This window comes from Stegodyphus dumicola, chromosome 1, assembly GCF_044657685.1.
Source record: "Stegodyphus dumicola isolate Sdum_Otavi_A_Nest chromosome 1, ASM4465768v1".
Taxonomy (NCBI): Eukaryota; Metazoa; Arthropoda; class Arachnida; order Araneae; family Eresidae; genus Stegodyphus; species Stegodyphus dumicola.
This window is the reverse complement of record NC_140768.1, coordinates 187,919,839-187,939,519: the sequence shown is the minus strand read 5'-3', so window position 1 is coordinate 187,939,519 and position 19,681 is coordinate 187,919,839. Positions and strand designations below refer to the sequence as shown.

Here is a 19,681-nt window from a genome sequence, read left to right as displayed (position 1 = left end):
TGGCTATTTGATATTTACCACTGAAAGTGCTTTATCAGAGTTAAGTGTGGTTTTCAGTTTATTTAGGTCAGAGTTGCAAACCACAGGGAGGTCTCCCTTTTGAATTCATTGTATAGTTATTACTTGAATGCCAGTATTTGGTAAAGTGAATTCCTTTGCAAGTTTTTTTACACTTGAGCTATTGTTCTTAAGATATATTAATAATGTTGGCTTTAGAGAAGAATGAATGACTTGCAAATATGTTTTATTAATGATTTGCAGTCACTGATTTCATATTTTCAGATGTTTCTTTTACTGGTGTTGATGTGTGAGAATGAGGGTCTGCTAATCAGAGCCAGATTTAGACTTGATAAGCTATTTGAGATATGGGGCCCTTTATAAGTCTGTTATAATACAATTAAATATTATTTATAATATATTTAAATTTTTTTAGGACTGCCAAGAAAGTGGGGGCACTAAGCTATAGCTTGTGTAGCTTATACGTAAATTCGGCCCTGCTGATTATACAATTGATTTTAAAGCCAGTAGTGCAATTAGCAGTTGTCCTCTTTCTTCTTGAGGGAGCAAAAACAACTGTTGTATTTGCTTTTAGTTAAATATGTACACTTTTTATAGAGGATGAATATTTTTTCTTCTTTGTAGAAGCTTGAATCAATATCCAAATAAGGATCAGTGTTAGACGAATTGTCAACATCTATAGCAGTTTTAGAGAAATTGCTTATTAAGCTTATTGAAGTTTTCGAATAAATTGCTTATTAAGATTTGGGAGTTGAAGATTGTCTTTAAGAATTCTTGGTTTATGTCCCTAATTTCAAGTTTGTTTAAATGGTGATAAGTTTTATTTAAGGATGGAGTACCGGTATGTATAGTATTTATAGAATGCTTATTTATTAAACTGATTGAGGATTTATTAGACTTCTTTGTTTTTGACACTGATGATATTTGTGAAAATTTAGCACAGATTGCAGGTCTAGGTGCGAAAATGAAAACTGTCAAATCAAAACATGAAATCTGTCTTTGGATAGTACTTAGGTGCTTTGCTATAATTCTGTATCTATTTTGATTGTTGCACATGTTGTCTCTAACTTTGATGTCAATATACTGATGTGGGCCCCTTAGCAGCTTAGCTGTAAAAGTCACTGAACATCAGTACTTCCGTCCAAGGTTCGAGTCCCAGCAAATAGGCTGGTTGCATGGGCACTTTTGTGGTTTTTTCTTATGTGTAACATGGATAAGAGCCAGTTTTTCCTAAAAGTCCTTTAGATGCATCCCTCCCTTTCCATGTAGTGCCTAATGGCAGAGCATGTAATAATTTAAAAAAAAAATTGATGTCTTTACTCTTTTGTAATTGTTGTTGCTTAAAAAGTGTTAGGAAGATTGATAACAAGAATTAAATGTTTTAATAAATGAAGTGTGAGAACTGTTTATTATATGCGGAACAATTTTTTTATGATCAATGTTATTTTAAACTGTTTTAATGAACTGTTGTTGGTGCAAATAGTATGCATGTGCTATTTAATCTATTATTAAAAATTGAGTTTTTCAACAATAAAAAATGTCCAATTAAATAAATTTAAAAATAAATGTAATTCTGAAGAATTTATAAAAGGCTATGATACCATATGATAAAATTAATACTTTTTAGCAGTTTATATATGAAAATTTATACTACCATGCTGTTCTACAGTCATATAGCAAAAATCAGCTATCTCTAAATTTGAGTCAGTTGCATAATAATAAGAAAATTGCTTTTACCATGCAATTTTCTTATTATTATGTAGTTGTGAATCAAATTTTCAAACTTCATGAAACTGACTTCTTGTTTCTTCTGTAAAGACTTTTGTAGAATTCCAATTCTTGCATCAAAACCTTTCTGTCGGCAAACTCTTTCCAAGGACACGTAAATTGCAGTAGTCAATCCTTTTTGTACGCACTTTGCAATTATCCAAATCGGAGCTTAACACATTGCATGTTTCACAGACCATTGCATTGAAACTCTTATATTTCAGAGTAGAAGAGCTATGAATATTTTGGGCAGACTTTCTCATAAAACAATTTCGACTAATTTTTTTTTGGTGATAGATGGCAAATAAAGGCGCAGCCCACCTATGGTTAAATTTTATGGCCAGTCCCACTGATGGGGAAGCTAAAACAGAGTAGCTACTCAAAGGATGTAGGGAGATCGATTCCCAAGTGCCTCCTTTGAGCCACTGCTTTATTTCCACCTGCAGCCCCATAGGTAAAATGCATTTTAATGAGGTTCCGTGTTCATGTAGCAATGCATGCTACTTGAAATTTGTTTGGGGAAAGACAAATAATACCATCAGAACACTTTTATCTGCTGCTCAACAACACTGTGTATCAACCTGAGTATGCCATTTTCATGCACATATTCCATTATAGAAGTTGCTTATTTTAGTCTCATTTACATTTTTGCCTAATTTTTTTTCCCAATCACTCAGCACACTTGTAATTTATAACACTTTTTATTGGCCTTTAAAAAAAATAAAAGAAATTGAGTTAAAAAAGAATTAAAAGTATGTCGCAAAAATTAATAAAGGAAGCATAGCAGAGGTATTTTATCAGATAACGTTATGCACAGGGTATACGTAATATGTTTTATGTGGCTGAAATCTTTAGTTTCTTAACTATTGATAAATAAAATGTTTTCTGTAATCCTCAGTTATTTTTACATAACACATAATTTCAGAAGCCCTATCTTATTTTATTAATATGTATCCATTACATGTAGAGGAAGGTGATCTCAGAATGTGTGACTGATAATTTTTTAGTAAAACCTGTCATGATGATTACCTCTTTCATAAATGACTATCTGTAAAAGTGACAAGTATTTCTGTGAACATAAATAAATATCAGTACTGAAATATCATTTGTTTAAGATTATCCCCTCAAAAGAAGATCAAACTCATCCTTAACTAAGAGTAGTTAGGAAAGTTTCAATGTATTTTAATATTAATTTTTTATATTTTAATTTTCTTAAAATATTATTTAATTTGGTCGAGTTAGCTTTTCAGTAGTAAAGTGCACTCAAGATTTATGCCTCATTTATGTTACATACTAGCATAGAAAAATTAAATTGAAGCTGTATTACTCTGAATTTGTTTAACGTGTGTAAATACATATTCATTTCCTTCATTACATTCAGTTTAATATGACTTATATTGTTTTGTTTAGATTGTTTTGAGCTTTACAAGCAGTTCACAGGATGTAGTGTTAACCAACAGTTTGAGAAGCTCTGTTATAACTGAAAATTTGCAAGTAGATGCTAGAAACAGAGAGCTTGTTTTCAGAAACTTTGCCTCTTATCCAGCTCAAACATATTACTGGAAAATGCCATCATCATTTTTGGGGGATAAGGTAAGCCAATGATTTATAAGGATATTTTTCACTCTATTAATTAAATCATATCAAAGACGGAGTACATCGAGATGAAATACTACATTTAGTAAGGAATTAAAAGCCAAATAAAATAAAAACATCTTCCCTGAAGATAAGGATAGTGCTGACAGATCAACTTCCAATTCATTGCACGCCGTGGCGTTTCCCCTCCCCCTGCCATAGAGCAGCGTGAAATTGATAAACAGATTTCAAAATGGTTAGAGAAACAAAGGATATGCCTTTATCCATTTTTTGCAGCAATTCCACTTTTTGTTTGATGGACATCGAAACATACTTTCGCTTTGTAGATCCTTTAGGAGCTCCAGCATCGGAAATTCTATTTGACGTAATCGAAAGTTCAAGCTTACTTTTATAAAATTGCTCTAACAGTCTGCAAAAAATAATAAGCCGGATCCAATTCGAAGATTAAGGAAAAACGTAATCTGCAACATTAACTGAAATAGATAATTTTAGCTTATACCATCCGTTATACATTAAATGTGCATGCGTAAACGTATTATGTGCATGCGCACACGCATATGCGCAGCCGTAAAGGTCTTATGTGCATACGTCAGCGTGACGCATGCGCAGAAAGTTTGTAGCTTTGAGGTGCGGATTATGGGTGTCCGAATTAACAACTTTTGACTGTATTAATTTTACTTATCTTTGGAATAGCATAAGATTTTGGTACTTTCACTATCATTATTTTTTTAAATATTAAACATATTTTTAACTTAAAAAAAGTTATTGGAAGTGCACAAATTGCAACATTGATGGCTATTGAGCAATATTTTATACTCTTGTAAGAAACTAATAGCATTATTTTCATTGGTTTGTAGATGCCACAGATCTAATTAAACTATAAACTCTGAAAAAGAAAAAACTGCATTCTTAAAACTATGGCTTATAGGCATTCTTAAAATTTAGCTAAAGCATACAGCTGCAGAAGCTATTAATTTGCCTAATGGTATCGAAGTTGGCAACTGTTCGCAGTTATTTAGCGAATTTTGGCTTTTTCTCCATTAACATGTAAATACCAGAATAACTCAGGAATCCTCAATAGTAAGCAGTGCTAAAGCCATCTTTTATTTTGTGTGCACTTAACACAGGGCCAATCAGCAAACAGATGCTCTTGTAATCAAATATCCAATCTTGAGTCATATATTACATATTTGAGACTTCAGACTATTATTGTATAAACTTGTTTGCTTTTTTGGGTCATTTGATTTCAGTCATGATGTAATTTGTATTACTCTTGGCCTTCTGTTTGAGTGTGTAAAATGAAACATTTGTGTACTTGCATCATGCAGTTAAACTAGGAAATTTGTAGAGACTTTAGGTTATTTTAAAGCAGAAGAGATGAAATATGAGCAATGCCCTCGCTGGGATTCGAATCACGGGCCTCTCGAATATGTGTCGAGTGTGTGGGTGAGGCAGGAGAAATACCTTATAAATTCTTTCTTGCATCCAATAGATCTGTATTCTATCAATTTGTGAATATTTTGGAAGTTTCTATAAAACAAAAATGTGGCCTTGGGAAGTGAAATTTTCTACCATATTCCATCAAAGAGTCAATTTGAAATTCAAGTCCTTTAAATTAAAGGCTCAAGATTTGTATTTTGTTTGCTGATGTTATTTTTATTTATCTGGGGAATGTCAAATGGTTGTTGCTTTCTTCATTAGTTTCTTTGAAAATGTTAAGCATATTTTTATCTTACAAAGAAATTATGTAACTTTATTTTTCATTTTCTAAAGTTTCATTTGTATGAGTAATTATTTGTGTATTAGAAAACTCTTTCCAAAATGTTTTATTGCATGTAGAATCCAACTATACCAGTTAAAGAGTGAAGTATTTAGTTAGAAAGAATATGTATATATTGTAATTGTTTTGTATTATTTGTATTTCAGAAACTGTATTTTAAATTTTAATAGAAACCTATTGATATCAAATTTCAAATCATATCAGATCAGATCATTGATCATGTTGAGATCATATCACTTCAAATGTTCTGTTTAATACTGCATTCAACTTATTTTGATTTTATGTTATACAAATGTTTTAAAGAATATATTTTTTCTTGCTTTTAGGTCACAGCTTATGGAGGAAGATTGAATTATACTGTGATGTATGTACCAGGAAGTCGTGCTGATCCAAATTTAGATCCAGATGTCCAAATTATGGTAATGTATTAATTGTGTTAGTATTTTATCTCCTTTGTCATACAGTGTGGAAACTATTTTGAGATACTCTAGTGCTTTTTTTTTTTTTTTAAATTTTTCTAGGGAAATGGTATTGTGTTAATGTACAGATATCCAGATTTAATCCGTCCTTCTTCACTGATCTCTATTTCAGTCCCAATGTATGAGGTATGTATACTACCAATAATTGAATATTTATTATCTGAGATGCTGTTTCATTGTTTTTTAAATCCGAAATGCATCTACTTAACTCTTGAAAGATGACTACAATGATTTTAATAGTTTCAGATTTATTTTCAATTGTTATTTCTTTATTTGGGGGCTCAGGCTGCTGAAGTTTTATGACTTTTCCTAATTGCATATATATAATGGGATGGTTTGGAAATAGCTGTAATGGACTGATGGTGGTTCTTTTTACTATAATAATTTGGGCAAGCTTTACTGTTTAGTTAGAAGAATGACACTCTAAGACAGACATAGCCAATTTTCTTCACATAATTTTATTCTTTGATAACGGATTCTTAGAATAAATATTCATTTTCATTACACTTCATCATTATGGCGGCACTATGCATCCCACAATTTTATCCGGATTACATTTTTTAGACAAATGAGCAGCAGGCTAAATAATTTAAAGTCAAAGGCTAAGTAATATGTCTAAACAGTAGCAAACAAAGAAAAAAGGTACACAACAGCAAAGTACTAGAATGTAGTAAATTATTTCTTTAATCTGTTTAGCTGAGAGCTCTTACACTGCAGCTTAATTATATAAGAGACATGAAGTGTATTAATTTTCAGATGAGGCACTTTAGATTCAAAGAAAAAGTGGGCATGAAACCAAATTAAAAACAGGAATTAAAGAACTATTGCTAAAGTTAGTAAATGTGAAGGAAAATTACTAACAAATTCCTAACTTAATTGGCAATAATGCTTAATGCGTAATTTGGCTACATCCCTGTCTGGGAATCTGTACTGCTTTGCTTACATAATTTCATATGAAATGTTCTGCATTGTGAAAACTCTTGCCCAGTAGCTGTTCAAGGTTCAGGCAAAGGATTTTGACATTATATATTTCCTAGCTGGAAAATATACATTCTTTTCTCTCTCACTGTCACTTCATAAACAGGTAATTACTCGCTTTGCTGCTTTCATCCATTGTTTTAAAGATATAATATGTGTATATAAAATTGTGGAATACTTATAGCACCCATAATGCTGTGAAAATCAATAGATATCCTAAGAAATTAATGATGTGCGATTGAAGATGTGTAAAGAATGTCCAGGAATAAACCATGTGTCCCCAACAAGATTTTGGGATTGGACTCCTTCCCTCCCTCCAGCCACTCTTTAAGTGAGGGAGAATGTAAAATATTTTCTCCTTACCTCATGCCTTCCTAGTGTAACTGGAAGCACATATGGCTGGCAATCAAGAGATTTGAGTTCAAATCCTCATGAGCTCACATTTTTTTACATCTTCTCTTTCAAGAAACCTAACTCCATATACTTGCCATCCCAAGTTATTGTAGATCTGCTTGATCAGTGACAAATCTTCAGAACAAGATGGGTGATAATGTGGGAAAGGCCTTCCTGTGGCATTTTCACTGCATGTAGCATGTTTGTCTGCAAGTCAGTCATTCCATCTATGTAACAATTTCAAGCTATCTTCTAACATCAAGTTATCTACAGTTAAATCATTACACACACACACACACACAAATATATATATAGATCTACAGCACCTTGACATCCCGGCAGCATGCTCATGAAATACTTCAGCTGCACTTGTTTTCAGAGCTTGCAAGTATTATTTTGCATTAGGATGCTGCTTAGCTACATGCAGGGAAAATGCCACAGGAAGGCCTTTCCCACATTATCACCCATCTCGTTCTGAAGATTTGTCACTGATCAAGCAGATCTACAATAACTTGGGATGGCAAGTATATGGAGTTAGATTTCTTGAAAAAGGAGATGTAAAAAAATGTGAGCTCGTGAGGATTTGAACTCAAATCTCTTGATTGCCAGCAATATGTGCTTCCAGTTACACTAGGAAGGCATGAGGTAAGGAGAAAATACTTTGCATTCTCCCTCACTTAAAGAGTGGCTGGAGGAAGGGAAGGAGTCCAATCCCAAAATCTTGTTGGGGAAAAATTATCATCCACAACTTTTTTTTTTTTAGTTCAGGTGCCACTTAGGTTTTTTGAAGCAGGAGAGACAAAAAATGTACCCTAACCAGTATTTGAGCTCCAGACCTCTCAAATGCCAGCCAGAAATGCTTCAATTACACCATAAAGGTATGTGAATAGGAAGAAAAAATATCTTACAAGTTGGGCAACCTAGGAATTTGATTCATCTGGAAATGCACATCAACTGTAGAATCTGATGATGCAGGGTAGTATACAGGGCATGTATGCTTGAATGCGTACTGATTGCATCATGTATTTATGCTAGATGTGATCCGTCATGGTAGAATATCCATTCATTTGCAGTTTTCTCTTAATAAATGATATTTTTACTTTAATTTTGTGGTCACTTATTCATCTCATTATTGCACTCACATATATAAAATTCTGATTCGAATCTGACGAATCTTTCTTAATGTGTAAATTTTTATGGCAGTGAGGATTTAACACTCTGTAAGCAGTAATAAAATATTTGAATTATAATAGTTAAAATTTCCAGTTTCAAATTGTTCTTCAAAAATTGTGTGAAAGGGAAAAAAACTCTTAATTTAGCTTCTAGCTCAGATGAGACACTTTGGTGTATATGATGATAGCAAATATTATCCACAGGCATGATGTTTGAATACTTTCATTGGACTAAAATTTATTGTTTTCCAGGAAAGTGTTGTGATTTCGTCTAATGAAGAATTGGAAAAACATTTTCAAATTTTAAAAGAGAGAGATCTGGAATCTCTTTAGGACATAGTTCTTACAAACAAATATTCCACAGATCTGAAGCCAGTGGTTGTGTTTAAAATATCTATTGTATTCTTTTATTTAGTTTGGGAATTTGAGAGTAGTAATTCTAAAACAATTTGATACTAGGAATTGCAGGCCTTTAACCCTCTAAGCGGCAAGCCCATATATATATATATACGGCCTGGAATATTTATTGTGATATTTGTAAGAACGTATATATACGTGCATATTAAAATATGTCAACGAAATTAAGGCAATATATCAAAAGAAAACGAATCCAGGTATGAAATACCAGGAGAGGGTTTTGCATTAAAATCAAAAAAATAATTTGTTTTCATAGTAGTTTTGAGAAATTTGTGCTTTCTTAGAGAAAACTCTGGCCACCCAGAGGGTTAAAAATGAGTTAAAGAATTATCAGAACTTACTGGGAAAACGGGAATAATGGAGTAAGAAAAAGAAATAAAACACCTGGTGTAACAATGCTTGACATTGCAGTAGCTTAATTTCAATCAATTACAATTTAATTTTTTTCAGTAATTAATGATAAAATGTACAACTCTATCACTGATATTTCATCTATAAACAGTGCTTATTATATTTGCAGTATAAAAATAAAAGTGTTTAATTTTGTTCACAGAATTATAAAAGTAAAAATAAAAATTGAGAGCTTATAACTTAGATTATCAGTATTACCTAGATGGAATATTTTCTCAAATGGCAATAAAAACTGGCAAGTCCAAGAAGACAATAATGAGGTATTTGAGCAAAGCAGAAAAAGGCATTCAAAAGACTATTTAGAAAAAAGTGAAGATTAATCGTGAACAGATCTCTGCATGGCATTAGCAGTTTAAATGACAGAAATATTGCAAGATTTTTCTTTTTTTCATTATCCTATAGGTGGATGTTAGTTTAAATTTCAAAAAGGACCTAACTTTAATATTTGTGTCAAGTGGTCACAAAATTAACATTAATAAATTCAGATAATAGGCTCATATACGTTTAGGTATTTTATAGTATATACGTATTATAATTATTGGATATTCACGTTTGTCAAATAACACCATTGCCTGAGAATTCAGGGATATGGCTGATGATGAAAAGAGATGGTTATCAACTGCATCAGATACCAAATTCATGCTGCAAATGGATGAACTGATTGATGTCGCAGGTTAGTAATTTTGTTCCTCATGCTTACTCATAAAAGTATCAAGAGGAGCTTCTTTTTTGCAGACTACTATCAGTCAACTTGCAGCAGACAAAATATTTAATATTTCGAATGAATTCTGCTCATCAAATGAAATAAGATGAGATAACTATGCAGATATGCATTAATAGTACAAAAGCAATGGTGGGTCACAATGCTGGAGCAATTCCTAAATTTGAAGCAAAGAAATACAGCAGCCGCCATTGCATTTTTCAGAGTCATATGTTAGCCTATATAGAAATAATAATTTTTTAAAATTCCGACCTCTCAAAAGCAGGCCTTTCAAAATAATGTGTGAAGGTGGGATTCATGGTGGCTTTTCACCTTGACTTCTTCTGGTACATACTGAAGTAAAGCAGTTTTACTGAGCAAAACGGTGTTATGTTTGGTTAAATTGGGTGAAGATGTAGCAGTGTTTCTGATACATCATAACTTTTTGGAGGCTCTTGTGTAAAAGATAAAACCTAGGTATGCAAATTGGCATATTTAGATGACATTTTTAGCAAAATGAACAAAATGAATGTGCAGTTTGCAAGGAAATATCCCATAGGTTTGATGCAAATTTCTGTAATGATGCAGATGTGTTGTTTGATGCAAATTTCTGTAATGATGCAGATGTGTTGTTTGATGCAAATGAGAGTCTTAGTTTAAAAGGAAACTTTCATATTGATTCGAGTGTATAGAAAAGGAAGATATCAATTCCTTCCCTCTTACAAAAAGCATCTTGAATGAAAATAACACCAGAATTAAAGAAAAATATGCAAAAATATTCAGGAGCATTTTGTAGATTTCAAAGACTTGATTGAATATTTTTCAACAGTTCAAGAAATGTTGCTTGACAACTGAATCTGGAAAAATATTCGTTTTAGTCTATTTCAGTTTTTAAGGGAAACTGGGTTTCACTACATAATTCAAATTGGTTGTAAAGTGTTTTTAATATACTTTTGTGATGTGAGATTTTACATCATATCAACAGTATGGAGTATTGAATTGGGGGGGGGGGGAACTTTTCAACCAGTATTTTGAGTTTATATAGACAGTATGGAAAATAAAGTTTATAGGCTTGTACAGTATTCTGCATTTCAAATGACAAGAGTTGAATAGAAATTTACGTTTATTTCAACAATATTCCATTCTCTTGTTCAATTAAAAAATGTATGGTATCCTTAATTAAAAAAGGTTGCAAGAATGAACCTAATATCTTTAGTTTAAAATCGGAGTAATTTATTTGTTTTCATTAGTCTGAAATAATCATTAAATGCTATCTTAATTTTGATAATACAGACTTCATGGCTTCGATCTGATGGCCAGCCAGCAACCAGAGAGCATCTTCTTATGACACTAGCAGATTTGGATGCAATCTTAATTAAGGCAACATATACTGGAGGTACTTCTTCTGCCAGGTACATAGCTATAGTTAATGGTATACGTATCATAATTTTTGTGGTAAAACATTCCTATTACTCATACTTATTGATATATATGTTCAACACATGATAGTGAATAATTTATTCATAAAGAAGGCTTATTAATAAAACAGGAAATTTTAATAAAGTTTTTAGTTTAGCTCTTAAATAATTTTAAATTAATCTTCATAAAAATAAAGCTAAAGAATTAATTTAATAACCTTCAAAATTTAATTTAACTAGCTCTAAATGTAAGCCAACATATAAAAAATATTATTTTCTTAGTTCTGCTGTAAGTGTGTTTAGTGGCATACACCTATTACGGAATACTTAATTAATGGTAATGTACTTCTTTATGAATATATTTAATGAGACCAGTTTTATTCTCAAATCTGTGCATAAAATATACCTTATTTCTGTCATACGTTTAATTCTGTTTGCTGTTCCTGCATACATACATACAGCTGTAATTGTAACATAAAAGATGTAACTGCAGTATAGATTCGTAGTTAGCAGTGGTGTAGATAGAAGGTTTAACTCTTCTTGTATAATATTACTTGATCACATTAATAACTCACAGTTATGCTATATGGCCCAGTTCATCAAAGCATTTTGATGAATAACCATTCAATAATAGATAATCAGTAACACTGAAGACAGTTTGAATATTGCTCATTGTTTGTCCATCTAAATGGAAACTCTTTCTGACTGCTAGGTACACTGTTTTACTTTAATTTGGAGTGGCAAATAAATATATTACGTTTAGACTATATAAAGTCTTAAATTAAACATGGATAGATCAAAGCCACTGAATACTTTAAGTTTTAAAGCAAATATGAAAGTAGAAAAATTCCAAATTAATATGATGGGTCTGATAGTAATACTAAATCTGCCGAAGTGAAAGTAGCTATTTTATTGAATGCTGCTGATGATGCAAGCTGGGGAAGTTTAATATTTTTGGTTTAAATAAAAAAGGTAAAAATTATATTGACAAGATAATTGGAGCTTTTGAAAATTATTATACATTTAAAACTTTTAATAAACTTTTAAATATTAATTTTGATGACACTAGTCATCAAAATTAAAAGATAATGAACAAAGCTATGCTTACTAAGTTAATGTTAATTCAGAAGTCAAACAACAAAAATCAGCGTTAATTTACAAAATTTTCACAGGACTAGTTTCGATGGTTTTACTGAACCATCATCTTCAGCTGCAAAACCGCAAATGAACAAGATAGGAAATAATGTTTAGATAAGATAAGAAAGCCTGGACAAGAATAAGCAAGTGGCGCCATCTGTTGGCAAAATCAGAACTAAAACATAATTTCTCTAAAAGCCGAAGGCAAATTTGGATTGGAATTAGGATCGTTAACTAGAACAGAAAGATTTTTATGAATGTGAAATGCCTCTAGAAAATCCAGTTCTCCAATGGAAGATGTTTTTTGTATAATTTTGGCAGCAGAAAAATTGAAAGTGTGATTTTCGGACCAACAATGTTGAGCAACAGAAGACTTCTGTGTTTCCTTTTTTCTAACATATGCCTCATGTTCTTTGACGCGAAATTTCAAGGCTCTCTTAGTTTGGCCAATGTAAATTAAACCGCACTGGCAAGGAATCCTATAAATACCCCAGGAATTCATATCCGGAATGGGGTCCTTGAGTATAGAAGTTGGAATTTTATTGATGGGAGAGTAAACAACCCGAAAGTTAAATTTCTGCAAAATATGTGCAACTTTATAGCTAATTGATGGAAAGAAGGGAATGACAACAGAATTTTTATAATCTCCTAAAATAAGTGTGGCTTTTAGTGTGTTGAGATGAGAATTTTTTAACTGCTTGATTAATAATGTTGGGTGAAAAGCCCCTGTTAATAGCTATTGCTTTTAAATAATTTAGTTCTTCATCAAGGGCTAGTTTGGAGGAGCAAACTTGAAGAGCACGGAAAACATAGGAATAAAATGTAGCTAAATTTTGTTTAGTCGGATGACATGATTTAAAGTGTGGTGGAAGGCAAACCGATGAAGGTTTACGGTAAACTGTAGTACTGAAGTTGGATGTGTTACGTGTGACCAGAATGTCGAGAAACGGAAGAGAATTGCAAGTCTCAAGTTCAAAAGTGAACTGAATAGCAGGATCAATAGAATTCATTGTTGAAAGAACTCTGTTTAAATCATCTTTATTACCTTCAAACAGGGTAAAAGTATCATCTACGTAGCGGAACCATGCTGGGAAGTTTAAAGTTTCAAACAATTTTGATTCATAATAATGCATGTAGATATCAGCCAGGATGGGACTGAGGGGGCTTCCCATGGCTAATCCCTCAGTTTGCTTGTAATATTTATTTTGGAAAACAAAATGTGTTTGTTTCAAACAGAGTTGAGTGAGAGAAATTAGCTCATCAATTTCGATGCAAGAGAAATGAAATTCGCGAAGTCTGGTTTCTAGACATCTTAATGCACCCTCCACTGGGACATTGGTGAATAATGATTTTACATCAAAAGAAACCATGAGTAAATTACGAGGAGAAATGTTTTTAACCTTTCTTACAAACTCTATTGAATTTTTTATGGTGTAAATGTTATTGTCTAATAGAGTGGAAAATCTAGAAACTAAATATTTAGCTAATGGATACGAGGCAGTACCTAAATTTGATACAATAGGGCGGAAAGGAATACCACTTTTATGAATTTTGGGAAGAGCATATAATCTGGCACAATTCGCAACAGATGGGATAAGCGAATGTTTTAAGTTGCTTGAAATGATTTGCGAAGATTTGATCGCAGTTTTTATTTTGGATAAGTCCGAAGGTGAAGGATCTTTAGGGATCGGATTATATGGTCCTTCGTTTAAGAGTTTAGTGACACCATCGATGTAAGTGTTCTTATCCATGACGACTATCTGGCCACCTTTGTCGGCCTTTGAAATGACAATATCCGGGTTAGAATGAATCTCGCGCATTGTAGCTCTTTCTCTCGCAGTTAGATTTGGTTTCAAAGGTTTATTATTGAATTTCACATTATGAGCGATAAGATGCCTAATCATTTCTTTCTGTGAATCTGAAACTTTACTGAACTTGAAAGCTTTTTCGATAGGAGCCAAAATCTTTGGAATCGAGGGTTTACAGGTTTGTGAGAAGTTAAAATTATATTTTAGAATTCTCACTTGTTCTTCTGAAAGACTAACATTAGAAATATTAACTATTGGCTTGATGTTTACAATGGGAAGATTTTTTGAACTACTTGGACTGGAAGACTGTAAAAGAAGTTTTTCGAATTTAACTGCAAGGGTGTTTTTATGACGGTTAACTGCATTCTCCGTTCTAGACCAAGACTTTTGTTCAAGGGCAGTGAATTTTGGATATGTTTTAGCGAGTTCCAGATGAAGCTTATAGAGTTCATGTTCAATTTTGGACAATTGTTGACGTGTATCCCTTATCACGGACCGAAATAAGGCAAGTTTGCAATTTAACAGAATTCTTGAAACGCGACTCGAAGGTTTTTGATTAGATTTGATTTGAATAAAATTGGGGATCAATTTTTTATATTTACATTTAAGTAAAAAGTCAAGATGATTTAGGAATTTTTGCCGTTTCAGGCGTAATTTAGTGAAACGATTAACGGATGAAGGCATGATAAACAATGCAGAAAATCAAACTAAATTAACTGAGCAATAATAAAGTACACACAAAATAGCAGAAAAATCCCTCACTGAAATGAATAGAAAACAAAATGTTTGTAAGCAAAATGCATGAAATCAGACAAACAAAGCACAATATCCAAAAGTACAAAACATAAACATAACTTGAAAATTGCAAAAATGTACTCACCGAAACTCCTACAATCACAAAATGGCGGCCACACCACGTGCAAAAAAGAAAGCAAAATGTAAGCCTGTTTGGAGCTTCTATAATTAAGACACAATAACACGCCGAATAAATACTAATTCAGAAGTCAAACAACAAAAATCAGCGTTAATTTACAAAATTTTCACAGGACTAGTTTCGATGGTTTTACCGAACCATAATCTTTATTATTGCTCAGTTAATTTAGTTTGATTTTCTGCATTGTTTATCATGCCTTCATCCGTTAATCGTTTCACTAAATTACGCCTGAAACGGCAAAAATTCCTAAATCATCTTGACTTTTTACTTAAATGTAAATGTAAAAAATTGATCCCCAATTTTATTCAAATCAAATCTAATCAAAAACCTTCGAGTCGCGTTTCAAGAATTCTGTTAAATTGCAAACTTGCTTTATTTCGGTCCGTGATAAGGGATATACGTCAACAATTGTCCAAAATTGAACATGAACTCTATAAGCTTCATCTGGAACTCGCTAAAACATATCCAAAATTCACTGCCCTTGAACAAAAGTCTTGGTCTAGAACGGAGAATGCAGTTAACCGTCATAAAAACACCCTTGCAGTTAAATTCGAAAAACTTCTTTTACAGTCTTCCAGTCCAAGTAGTTCAAAAAATCTTCCCATTGTAAACATCAAGCCAATAGTTAATATTTCTAATGTTAGTCTTTCAGAAGAACGAGTGAGAATTCTAAAATATAATTTTAACTTCTCACAAACCTGTAAACCCTCGATTCCAAAGATTTTGGCTCCTATCGAAAAAGCTTTCAAGTTCAGTAAAGTTTCAGATTCACAGAAAGAAATGATTAGGCATCTTATCGCTCATAATGTGAAATTCAATAATAAACCTTTGAAACCAAATCTAACTGCGAGAGAAAGAGCTACAATGCGCGAGATTCATTCTAACCCGGATATTGTCATTTCAAAGGCCGACAAAGGTGGCCAGATAGTCGTCATGGATAAGAACACTTACATCGATGGTGTCACTAAACTCTTAAACGAAGGACCATATAATTCGATCCCTAAAGATCCTTCACCTTCGGACTTATCCAAAATAAAAACTGCGATCAAATCTTCGCAAATCATTTCAAGCAATTTAAAACATTCGCTTATCCCATCTGTTGCGAATTGTGCCAGATTATATGCTCTTCCCAAAATTCATAAAAGTGGTATTCCTTTCCGCCCTATTGTATCAAATTTAGGTACTGCCTCGTATCCATTAGCTAAATATTTAGTTTCTAGATTTTCCACTCTATTAGACAATAACATTTACACCATAAAATTTCAATAGAGTTTGTAAGAAAGGTTAAAAACATTTCTCCTCGTAATTTACTCATGGTTTCTTTTGATGTAAAATCATTATTCACCAATGTCCCAATGGAGGGTGCATTAAGATGTCTAGAAACCAGATTTCGCGAATTTCATTTCTCTTGCATCGAAATTGATGAGCTAATTTCTCTCACTCAACTCTGTTTGAAACAAACACATTTTGTTTTCCAAAATAAATATTACAAGCAAACTGAGGGATTAGCCATGGGAAGCCCCCTCAGTCCCATCCTGGCTGATATCTACATGCATTATTATGAATCAAAATTGTTTGAAACTTTAAACTTCCCTGCATGGTTCCGCTACGTAGACGATACTTTTACCCTGTTTGAAGGTAATAAAGATGATTTAAACAGAGTTCTTTGAACAATGAATTCTATTGATCCTGCTATTCAGTTCACTTTTGAACTTGAGACTTGCAATTCTCTTCCGTTTCTCGACATTCTGGTCACACGTAACACATCCAACTTCAGTACTACAGTTTACCGTAAACCTTCATCGGTTTGCCTTCCACCACACTTTAAATCATGTCATCCGACTAAACAAAATTTAGCTTCATTTTATTCCTATGTTTTCCGTGCTCTTCAAGTTTGCTCCTCCAAACTAGCCCTTGATGAAGAACTAAATTATTTAAAAGCAATAGCTATTGACAGGGGCTTTTCACCCAACATTATTAATCAAGCAGTTAAAAAATTCTCATCTCAACACACTAAAAGCCACACTCTTATTTTAGGAGATTATAAAAATTCTGTTGTCATTCCCTTCTTTCCATCAATTAGCTATAAAGTCGCACATATTTTGCAGAAATTTAACTTTCGGGTTGTTTACTCTCCCATCAATAAAATTCCAACTTCTATACTCAAGGACCCCATTCCGGATATGAATTCCTGGGGTATTTATAGGATTCCTTGCCAGTGCGGTTTAATTTACATTGGCCAAACTAAGAGAGCCTTGAAATTTCGCGTCAAAGAACATGAGGCATATGTTAGAAAAAAGGAAACACAGAAGTCTTCTGTTGCTCAACATTGTTGGTCCGAAAATCACACTTTCAATTTTTCTGCTGCCAAAATTATTCAAAAAACATCTTCCATTGGAGAACTGGATTTTCTAGAGGCATTTCACATTCATAAAAATCTTTCTGTTCTAGTTAACGATCCTAATTCCAATCCAAATTTGCCTTCGGCTTTTAGAGAAATTATGTTTTAGTTCTGATTTCGCCAACAGATGGCGCCACTTGCTTATTCTTGTCCAGGCTTTCTTATCTTATCTAAACATTATTTCCTATCTTGTTCATTTGCGGTTTTGCAGCTGAAGATGATGGTTCGGTAAAACCATCGAAACTAGTCCTGTGAAAATTTTGTAAATTAACGCTGATTTTTGTTGTTTGACTTCTGAATTAGTATTTATTGGGCGTGTTATTGTGTCTTAATTAAGTTAATGTTGCAAACAGTAGTGCCTTCTGTAATTATTTATGTTAATTAAATACAGTTGAACATAAAATTGCACTTCCACACTTATGTTAGTGCCAGAAAAATGCAAATTTGGGAATGGACAATGTGGTGCATAATGGACGCATCTTGGAATTCTGGTCTGTAGTGTTAAAGTGAATGTAGTTTCTGAGAGGGATCAGTATTCAGTAGTTATGGCTCAAGGGCATTATTTAAGTGAAGGTCAAAAGTGGTGAATAATCGGTAGACTTGAGGAAGATCAAACAAATGGAGGTTTCCCAAGGTTTGATTATCCCTCAAAGTGTCATATCAAAAGTTCAGAGCCGCTTATCAAGCACTGGAACAGTTGATAGACAGCCTGATCAAGGGTTACCAAGAGCAACAACTGCATCTTAAGACCGTTTTCAATCATTCTCGACTTGAATAAACCATAAAGCAACTTTTAAAAGATTTGGTTTTAGACCTGCAGGCTGCTGCAGGGACTCAAATCTGCTGCTGCACAAAAGCTTAACAAGTTTGGACTGTATGCGAGAAAACCAATGGTTTGTATCCTACTCATTTCAGCTTCCAAAGCGGCACATTTAATCTTGTGCTGCTGTCATGTTTAATAGTGCCAAGACAACTGGGCCCGAGTTACCGATGAGTCCAGATATGGTTTAAACAGTGATTCTAGATGTGTTTTGATCTGGAGAGAGGAGGGAATATGCAACTTGCCTTCCCTTATCCAGGAAATATCCCGTTTCTGTGGCCATGGTTTAATGGTTAGGGAAGGAATCATGACAAATGGCCGAGCTGCATATCTTTCGAGGAGGTTCTGTAATTGCTCAGAGAAGTATATTGGAACCCAAAGTTTAGGGGTATTGTTGGCCTGTGTTTTTGCTAATGGATGACAATGCTCGGCCTCATAGAGTAGATGTGGTGTCAGAAGACTTGCAAATAGAAGATATCACTCGAATGAAGTAGGCACTTTACTCATGACTTGAATCCAATTGTGGAATGCCTTAAGGCACTGAATTTCAGCATGCCTTACTCCTTGCCAGACGGTGCTGAAAAGCACACTTTTAGAAGAGTGGCATGCAGTTCCACAAGACCTGATCTTCAGTAAAGTTTATCAAATCAAGATGTGAGATATGCATATCTGTTCTGAGGCGACCATACAGGATATTAAAGAAAAAAATTTTCCACAAGAATATAAATTTCTTTTCCATCATGATCCAATTTCCATGTGAATAATCAACTGTCAAACATTGTGATTCATGTTAACTAATGCTATTGTACAAATAATATTGATAATTTTTCATTAGATATCAGTTACACTTTATATTTGTCATTATCCTTTAATTTTGATGACTAGTGTGTGGGGAAAGTAAATGAAAGTATTGATAGGTATTTATTTTTCTTCTGCACCCAACATACAAGTTTTTGAACAGGATTAAAGAAACTGATATTTGCAGAGTTAAAAGATAATTTGAAGTAGGATAATAAGCAGAGTTTTAAATAGAATTTCAGCTAGAGACTTTAGAGTGAAGTGATTAAGCAGAATAAAAGTTCAGAGTAAAGCAGTCAGTGATGTAACCCCCCCCCCCCCCCCGAAAAAAAAACTGTATTACACAAAAGCCACCAATTGCTACATCGTCTGCAAATTAGCTAGGGAATAAATTCAATTAAAAAAAAAAAATTGCAGGAAATGAGGATATTATCCGAGTTTGTAGCTATCCTGTTTATAAGATTTGTTAATACCGTAAAAAGAAAAATTGCTTTTCTGTAATGTGTACTAAGAGAATAATATGGAGCATGAGTCACATAATAATAATGGATATGTTCTAGGATCTGTAAAGATAAGAGTCATTTATTTAAAGGAGGAACAGAAATAATTTGAAAAACTGAAATTAAACATGTTTAAATTCTTATATTAAGTTGG

General features: G+C 33.0%; 1 protein-coding gene across 27 annotated transcripts in view; it reads left to right on the top strand.

The window, feature by feature from the left end:
• The window catches only part of trol (terribly reduced optic lobes), a 743,500-nt gene that overhangs the window by 564,871 nt on the left and 158,948 nt on the right, over positions 1 to 19,681 (top strand). For all 27 annotated transcript variants that reach the window (XM_085823935.1, XM_085823887.1, XM_085823928.1 and 24 more), the window contains 4 exons: positions 3,196 to 3,378; positions 5,488 to 5,580; positions 5,683 to 5,766; positions 11,005 to 11,123. In XM_085823935.1, coding sequence (XP_085680061.1) covers positions 3,196 to 3,378; positions 5,488 to 5,580; positions 5,683 to 5,766; positions 11,005 to 11,123 — 479 coding nt within the window. The remainder of the gene's footprint in view (positions 1 to 3,195; positions 3,379 to 5,487; positions 5,581 to 5,682; positions 5,767 to 11,004; positions 11,124 to 19,681) is intronic.